The following is a 9,570-nucleotide window of genomic DNA, read 5'->3' on the forward strand; positions in this document are numbered from 1 at the left end:
TTTAAGTAGTTATGATCTTAAACTACTTCTACTTCTACTTTACAGTTTTCCGTTTTGTAGGCAAAAATAAGCGTAGAATATCTACTTACTTACTTACTTGTGAACCCCCACTCCTACTTCTACTTGAGTAGAAATTTCAGCGTTACTTCTACTTCTACTTGAGTAGCGGCGGTGACTACTTTGACCACCTCTGCAGACACCTTCCATAGTTTTCAGAGCCGGAGCCGGAGCAGTGGTAATAATGCGGCTCCGGAGCTGGAGCCGGGGCTAATGTATGATAGAAGAAAGCTCCGGAGCCGGAGCTGGAGCAATGCAAATTTACTGCTGCTCCAGAGCCCTGGTTGTATCAGTATAACTTGACCTGTGCCCGCTGCTGCCCTGGTAGTGAATTCTCAATCCACAAATACACTCAATACAGTTATTCAGATACGTCATTGTCGTAGGTAGCGTAAAAGAGTCGCATATCTTAGAACCTTGGAAACCAGTTTATAAACTCAGGGTACATCATGCAATAATGAGAGAATATCGAAGTATGAAGTACGTTACCATGATATGGTGAGTAGTAGGCCGATCATGTGTATCAGATATATTGCGTTAATGGGACCAGGAGTCCGACACAATATGAAGCTACGATTGATTGCCATCTTCTAATGTCCAAACATCTAAAACTTCGTAATGAACCTACTTTTTCGGCAGAAATCTGAAAAATCCCAATGCACGAAAGGATGGTAATCGGTCTGCGTTTTCAGTATTTCCCCGGTTAATGGATGGATGCAATGGCAGTTGGATAGAGAATCACATTTCATCTGTTCATAATGTCCATCCCTACCACAATCTGGAAAGTGTAACAATTACTCCATGAGATAATCCGCGTAATGTATAAGGAATAAGTTTATAACTAAAGTTTGCCACATCCCTACTCGGATTGAAAAGTATGTAAGTCGGTATATATAAGCACATCCAAAAACCATTGAATTATAGAAAAATAAGATATAAAGTCCTAGTTGAATCAGTTGATGTGATGAAAGAATAATTCGTTTTTCAAAATTATGGTTTTTGATCAATTCCAAATTGGATAGAACATTTCCGAATTCAGAATAAAAATATATTGTCATAGATAACTGCAATGGCGTGTTGATTTTCAATTAATTCCAATATTTAGAAGACAATTCATCCTTTTCCTCATAGGTCTCCATAAAAGGCAGTCTACAGTAAGGATCCAATATTGTCACGAACCACGTGAAGGCATTTCTTATTTCAACCAGAATACATAATTGGGTGATAGAGCCACATACTTCGATTTAGAAATGATGCTGATATTTTGTAACGAAAAACACCGTTAAACTTACTGTCATAAATTTCAAGTATAATTCTTCCATTGATAGAAAATCGTATCGAAAATGGTTCCTTGAAACGCGTTACTTACACGGGCGGTCCATGTACCTAACATCTGATCCATTACTTCCCGAATTCTCCAAAACTGCTGCCAACGCCATCATGCACGGTGTGTCCGAAGGAGGCGGGGGCGGAGCTGGTCTCCGCGGCAACTTTACAGCGCTGAATTTGATGGTAAAATTGTCAAATAGCAAAAAATATGTATTGCTTATTGACCCACTTCTCGACATCAGAGTTTCAGAAATACAATGTATTGTAAACGTGTGAATGGTTATAATTTCGGTTTAATATCTCTCGCATCTGAGGAATCCAGATGTTACATTTTTGTTACATCTTTTGTCTACGGAAGTCTGAGCCTCTGCGGCTAAAATGCAAATTCGGTATCGTCGTCTAAAAAGCAAAGTCAAACAGGCCTATAGATGCGGTATCAAATGACGATTGGCTTATCCACAGAAAATTGCATTTACAGCTATAAGATGCTACGTCAATACAAATTAGCCAGCTCTGCCTAAATGACGCGATTTAGGGAAGTCCTTTGAAAGATTTCGCGAGGGCAACGTTGCAATGAAACTCAAGATGTTATTCTGACTTTGCTCCACTTTGAAAATGATCTCAGGGCAGGCATGGGCAATGTCAACACTTGATAATACTGGGATACAGGACAATAGGTGACTAATGACTGTAATAGCTATACGTCGTTGCCTTGTCATACACAACCCCTGGAAATATCCCTTTCAATTCTTATCAGTAACCAGAGGTGGTCAGTAACGAAGTTCTTCTACTTTTTGAAGTACTTGAAGTAGATTTTGCCTACTCAAACTACTTTTTAAGTAGTTCTGATTTTAGACTACTTCTACTTCTACTTGACAGTTTTCAGTTTTCTAGGCAAAAATAAGCGTAGAATGCCTACTTACTTACTTACTTCTGAACAACCACTCCTACTTCTACTTGAGTAGAAATTCCGGCGTTACTTCTACTTCTACTTGAGTAGCCACGGTGACTACTTTGACCACCTCTGTCAGTAACTCATTTAAACCTGCATTGGTTTTCAAGAGTTGACAAATCTTAAGTACCAAGTTGAGTTGATCTTTTCCTCGTCGGAGTCGTCGAGACAATCAGCGAAATCATCACATAGCTGCGTAAATGATAAACAAGCTGCGCCGTGAATTGCCTCGCAAGAATATGTGTATTCGTCGCAATCTGAAGAATATGTACATGGGATCACTCATGTTGGCCTCGAAACGGATGATATTACCCCTAACCCAGACAGTTCATATCCGTAACAACTCGTTCTAATGCTGAATCGACGACAAGAAGCACAGTAAATAAAAGCATATAGTGATGCTGACAATGGCGGTCCAATTCTAATATTACCAAGACGCTTGGAATTGTATGGATTGGATGGCAAGGAAAGTCTTCTGTAATTTGCGAAGATGCGGCGGGCGTCGATGGCGTCGAAAGAAATTGAACATGTAATACAATCAATAAGCAGGGATATCTAGTTCTAGATATCCCTGTCAATAAGTGCAGTGGCGTAGCAGCCACTTGGCGGTTCTGGCTCTGCGCCAGGGGCGGCAGGCTCCAAGGGGGCAGCAAAATGAGGCTGCACAGTGAGACAGAGAGATATGGTATTCTTTTTCGCCTGCACCATCGAGATGCTTTGACGACGGAGATGCAATACGCAGGACCGTAACTGCCGCACCCCAAACCCCCCAATTGGAGGGGCGAGCTCGAAGGGGGCCCAAAATTATTTCGTGAATTAGCATTTTGAAAAAAATTTCGCGTTACGTGCGATTTCAAGGTGCCAAATATAATGATTATTTGGTACTCTTCCCCCAAGAAAAGAGCACGCAATATTTTTAGACATGGACATATCGGCGTTGGCCAATACCGCGACACGACGCACCAAGACATATAACGATTTAGGACATATTACATGCGACTCCAAGAAGTGTGCTAGAACTATCGCCATAGCGTAAAAACCTTGACCGAAAAGGACTGCCCTTACGGTTACGCTGACCGAAAACTGCATCATATATACAAAGTACATATAGCTTTAATTGTCCTCAGCCTAGGCGCCTAAATGACTGGCGCCGAATGTTCCTGTCTTGGCAATCTGAACCTCAAAAGACTAATTCCATCCCGCAGGGAAAAAATATACGCCAGTGAAGAAAAACCAATTTGAAATCGTGTGCGTCTTTTAGTTAAATACGTTTGCCGATTCTATATTTTTTGATGTAGCAGACAGGAGGTCACGAAATAACATCATGTAACGAAGTCGTACCAACGGGTCCGCCCGCCGAAGATGTTTAATTATTATTTACCGGCCCTACAGTTTCCAAGACACCTCACCCAGCTCTACCGGTAAATCTGATAAAGTGAGCAGAGAGGACAAGAAAATGATAGCAATATATGCAATTCCCGATCTTATTGACCGATTTTATCATTATCTATGTAAAATTTTTGCGCTTAGCGCTGGCTCACTAAACAGCACGGCTAATTTCGTGGAAAAAGCGATCAACACGATGGTGGGGTGAGGTGGGGTGGGGTTTATCACCCTATGGGAGCCTAAGACCCAAGTTTTTATGGGGCCTGACGAAGTGCTGTTTCGTTCCTGTCAACGGGTATGCGCCCGAAGATGTTTAATTATTATTGAGGGGTCCTACCTTTTCAAATAGGGGAGATGTGGTACCGATGGATCACTGGGACCGAAAATACTTTGAAAATTCTCTATGATAATTCCATGATTACACTCCGTGAACTTGTCTACAATTGCATGCTAGCAACATCTTTCCTCACATACAAAAAAATTCGACGTGCGCGAACTATGGGGTCTCTTACAGATGTTTTTTGTTTTAGGGGGTGTAAACTAAATTTAGATCGACATATACATTTTTCTTTGTAACCTCCAACACGAACAAACCAGCAATCATTTTTATTGTGAAGTCTAGGGCTTGTATCAGGCTATATAATGGAAACTATTATTTTTTTCAGTACTTTCCTTGAGTGGAATTTTTTTCGAATCATGTACAAAATTAGTAGGGTGGGGACCGATGATACAATAGCCAAATCAAGCAGAATAATCAAGCATACTAATCATGAAACAAATGAAACATGACTACGTACAGAAAATCTTTATGTAATAATTGCATATGATGTTTTATCGCTATAACGAGGTCTTTGGAAGTCACACTGTCGATTTTCGGGCAATATGTATGTAGCCTCAAATTTAAAAGTCTGAGCCTGAATCAAAACGTGATTTTATGACAACATTTGAGTCAATATTTAATCTATTTTTGGACGGTTGCGACTGAAAATTCTTCTTTGGCTTGCTGTAGCTTAGATTATAATACTGAGCAAGAAAAGTTGTCACATCTGCGTTTTTTAGGGTATATGTGTCATAGGTCCCCGGGTCGTGGGCCATTGGACCCACCGGGTGGGGACCGATGACACGTTCGAGCAACAAATTTTAAACGTCTATAAATATTTTTTGAAAAGACGGATATTCATGTATATGTGCGCAATAGGTAGAGCTTGTATCAAAGTGCTGAGCCAGCAAAAGATCTGCTGTTTTCGGCTGAACATTTTGGGGCCAGCGATCATTTTCCAATTTTTGATCCATCGGTACCACATCTCCCCTACATCTCACTCAGCTCTACCGGTAAATCTGAGTACTTCAGCAGAAGGGGATGAAAATTGATAGAAATATATATGCAATCCCCGATGATACTGACCGATTCAATCATGAATTCTTTAAATTTTTCGCGCTTGGCGCGTCTAGGCGAGTGTGGATACAGTGGTTAGTTAATGCAAAGCTACTTGATTCGACACCATATTCATGCTCGTGTCTGAAACTTTATCTGGCCATTGGTGTTTCAATTGCGAGGTGTGTGAGGAGCTTCTCAAAGCTTAAACTGATTAAATCTTATTTACGTTCTACCAGGAATGATGATCGGCTATCCGCTCTATGCCTTCTGTCTATATGGAAAGAGACTACTTTCAAAAACTTGAATTTGGGGATATTATCGCTGATTTTGCTTTGAGGCGGCAATTGATTTTCTATTTTCACAATACATTCGTTCGCTATTTCTTGTCTTTATTATTTTTGGCCTTATTAACGTTGAGGCGGCGAGGCTGAGACGCGGCATATTATTTGTAATTATTTTTATTGACAAGATTGTTTGAACATGAATATATGTCGAAATTTGTTGCGGTCTAGCTAGGGGGGCGGCATTTTAAGCGAGAGCCAGGGGAGGCAGCACATGCTGCTACGCCAGTGAATAAGTGTCCTTACCGGTAAATACATCGACTGTTTTGATTAGTCGACGTCTTCTCAGCCGATAAACCGATAATTCATGGAGGGTCCCAGCATTCAAGACGGGTCCCGTATCGATATAATAGTAACCATCGCTGGCTCTGTCTCTCTTTCGTTTCAGCGTTTCAGCGTAGGGGGACCTTGCGTCCGCCAAATACTGCAGATATAGTCCGTCAATTGAATGATGTATGGCTACTTCGTAAATTTTGTAATTATTCCCACCTTAACGCTCACGCTGACGGAGTATTTCCAGACATGTCGCAGCTGCCGAAAGCGAGCTTGAATAGATGTGCTGTTCTTCTGTAAGAAATCAGGAACCGTAATCAATGGTTCGAAATCATCCACAACGACGTAGGCTATATACCGGTATCCAAGTATCGATATATATTTGTCGAATTAATTGATATTTTTAATCTTCCATGCCTGCGTGAAACCTTGAAGTCACGCAAATGCTGAGTAGAATGTGCCAGTGTGCCACGTTTCACTATTATCTAAATTGCGAAATCTCTCACCGATATAATTTCAATCTCGAATTTCTTCTCGCTGAGCCAGGGTCTTTTTGAGGCCGCTGTAATAGCGGCAAATACGCAGCAAACGGCAACGAAACGTAGCGTAACCATGGCAATATTATCTTATTGAAATAAATGTACAAAATTAATGATCATTTTTCTGATTTGCTATAGCTGAGTCATATATTAGTTGCGGATTAGCGCGTCCTAGAAAACATTTTGAATCCAAAACTGTCAACAAAATAAGAATTTAAGGGTAATTCTATTGTATATGAGTTTTGCTTAATAATCTATAGAGCAGAGGTCTCAAACACGCGGCCCGCGAGAACATTTTGTGCGGCCCGCAACGACATTTTCGATTTTCAAGTATTTGACAATATATTCAATTGCGGCATATCTTTTTTAGATTTGAGAACTTCAAGTTGACTCTAAAACTACTCCTGAAACATGAAATCACAAGGGGCACGGTCGCAATAAACACTGCTATTACTATGACACAATAATTATCAGAAGTTGTTATTGATCTGTTCCAATCGAAGGCAAACCTAACGCTGATTTACTTTGACTTTGGAAATGACAGGAACAAAACCCTACTTATCAGGACTATAATACCATAGATCCAGATTAGGCAACACTGCTCAAATGCTCCGATGTCAGATCAATCTTTGATAAATTCTAAAATATCCTACCTTCAATTGTGGCACGTCACATGTCCACTTAGCTGCAATATTAAAACGCGACAGATTTTACGTTGTCATGATGCATTTGTTCTCTCGCATGGTATCTACAACTCACTATTTTGACAAATTGTGCCCAGCATAAAAATAATTTTATTCAAATATTTGAAAATGTGATTTTTTTCGTGCCAAGCATGAATATGGTAACGGTAAATTACACTACACGATGTTTCTGGAATGGGATTCTGCAAGGTCCCTTTAAATAAGGCCTATTTGGAAATTTAAACCCCTATTATTGATGCTATGCGGGCCACGGCGTAAGCAAAACTAGTAAATTGGCCCACAAGCACATTTGAGTTTGAGACCTATGCTCTAGAGCACGGGCTCTCAACCCGCGGCCCGCAGACGTTTACTTTGCGGCCCGCGACATCTTTCAATATGAACGCAGTTACTGCTGGCACAGTATTGTTTCATCTTAATTTAACTACTTAGCTCTCTTATGGCACCGTCTCTGTTTCGTTTGATTACTCATTCTTTGAGGTGTTCTGGTTTCTTGATATATGCTCAAGTTTAGATTGTTATTGTTTTGAATCGGTATTCGGTTGGACTCTGGTTCAAGAAAATCCCGCTGCGTAGTACCATTTTAAAGAGTGTTTCACTCACCGCGAATGGTTTGAACAGAAACAAGAACAAGGAACGGGAAATGAAACAGCGAAAACTGGATTTGTAACTCTGTCTGTGACAATGAATTTACTTTCTCAGATATACATGTATGGGAAACCGATGTGTTATATTTGTCGAAGATCAGTTGTCGTAACAAAGCATAGAAGCTTAAAATGATGCCACGACAGTTTCGTCTGGAGTTAGACATAGACATATCGCCTGATCTTAGAAATAACCGTTGCTAGCTAGGTGTCAAGCCCATGCCCAGCAATCCATATTTCGAGGCATTGTTAAAATTGCCGATGACGTTTCAGACGCATCGTTCAAAATTGCTTGGAATAACGTTAATTTCAAGAAATCTGCCAGAGAAGGTGTGATTTCAATGAAACTTTAACCAAGTGTGCGAAAATTCGCTGTTTCCGGAACTTTGCAGCAAGGACAACATCACCTGACAGATTTCGAAGCTACAGTTGCCTGATTCAACCGTTACCAGAAGAGTAACAGCAACGTCAGTCGATCTTTTATCGCATGTTCTGAAACACGTTGTCGCGTAGACTACTTTAGCCTAGCATTGGACGAATCCACCAGCTCCACAGACATTGCATAGCTAATTATCTAGGTGCATTGTATCAGAGTGGACATATTTGCGGAGGAAATGCTGGCAGGGCAAACGTGGTGAGGGGGCCAGCGAAAAACATTAACGTGACGAAGCTGACTTCTGTAACTATTGGTGCAGGGCTACAACCATGGAAGTACAGGAGAAGGGTTGAATGGTTTGCTCACAAATGACCCAGAACGACAGACTCCCTTCTCATATCACTGAGAGCTCAAAGTGATAATGGCCTCTGTTACGAAAAATTTACCGTAATTTTATACTTGCTCGCTCACGCATTGGAACTGAGAGTTCGGTTCTCTAGTGCAAGGGTTCGAAGGTGCATATACTGACTTGGCAATGAATGCAATGCACGGATTGCACGATCCATGAAGCGATTTACTAGCGCCGCTGGAAGATATACATATTCTCACAAAAAATAGCAACTGCAAAACCTACGAACGCTGTCCAATAATGCTTTAGAATGCATAAATAAGTATTTAATGCCCGTTTACGATGGTGGATAGGCTACATAGTAGCCTAAATTTAATAGTTGCCCAATGCCCACGAATACATGGTAATATTGTTCTGCGGCACGCAGAGTCTTTTGCTGTTGAAATGCGGCCCGTTATACAAGGGAAGTTGAGAACCCCTGGGCTACATAGTAGCCTAAATTTATTAGTTGCCCACGAATACATGATAATGTTGTTCTGCGGCCCGCAGCGTCTTTTGCTGTTGAAATGCGGCCCGTTATACAAGGGAAGTTGAGAGCCCCTGTTCTATACTATCTTCTTTACTTTTAATCAGTGTGCATGCCTCCTCTTTACATCGCCTAGGCCAAGGTGGGTGTCTGATTCCATAGACTACTCCAAGTCGCTTCGACATCTTGCTGTCTTTTCATCGTATCGCATTTTTATGGTGTATTGAACCGATAAAATTGCTAATAAACCAATGATGATAATGATGACAATATTATTTTGGGGCAGATTCATGCTACATGAACTTTTTCTTCGCGCCGTGCGCGATTTAGTATCACATATGTTGGATATAATATGGGGACTACCATTCTCGCCAAAACTGCGATCCAAAATAAATAAAATGACATTCATTCAAAGAAATAAGTCTAATTGTAATCTCAATTACAAGATAATGGTATATTGATAGAGTCGGTTTACGCCGTTTGGATGCTTTATTCAAAGATAGTGGTTCTAAACCTGGAGGTGTTTGCCTTTATTCTAGGGTTCGCGAAGATGTTGAACGTTATCTAACCAGCTTCCAAAATAGGCTGTGGGTAAGTCCGGGCAAATGTGCCGACCTTTAATTAGTAATCAGTAGGGCAAGTTTTTGTTGAAGTTAAATTCGTTGAAAGTTGCATTTATTTTTGACAAAAGTTGCAGTAAAAAGTTGCATTTATATTTT

The 9,570-nt window shown here is 40.6% G+C and overlaps 1 protein-coding gene across 1 annotated transcript in view; it reads right to left on the reverse strand.

Moving 5' to 3' along the window:
- Positions 1–6,411, reverse strand: part of LOC145434204 (uncharacterized) — a 9,431-nt gene extending 3,020 nt beyond the window's left edge. Inside the window, exons 1-6 of the mRNA XM_080311533.1 lie at positions 6,223–6,411; positions 5,933–6,010; positions 5,690–5,867; positions 2,469–2,595; positions 1,427–1,557; positions 686–835 (exon numbers count right to left, since the gene is read on the reverse strand). Coding sequence (XP_080167659.1) covers positions 686–835; positions 1,427–1,557; positions 2,469–2,595; positions 5,690–5,867; positions 5,933–6,010; positions 6,223–6,330 — 772 coding nt within the window. The 5' untranslated portion in view covers positions 6,331–6,411. The remainder of the gene's footprint in view (positions 1–685; positions 836–1,426; positions 1,558–2,468; positions 2,596–5,689; positions 5,868–5,932; positions 6,011–6,222) is intronic.
- Positions 6,412–9,570: the final 3,159 nt, after the last annotated feature.

This window comes from Botryllus schlosseri, chromosome 2 (genome assembly GCF_051294905.1).
Source record: "Botryllus schlosseri isolate E-star chromosome 2, Bs_hap1, whole genome shotgun sequence".
Classification (NCBI taxonomy): Eukaryota; Metazoa; Chordata; class Ascidiacea; order Stolidobranchia; family Styelidae; genus Botryllus; species Botryllus schlosseri.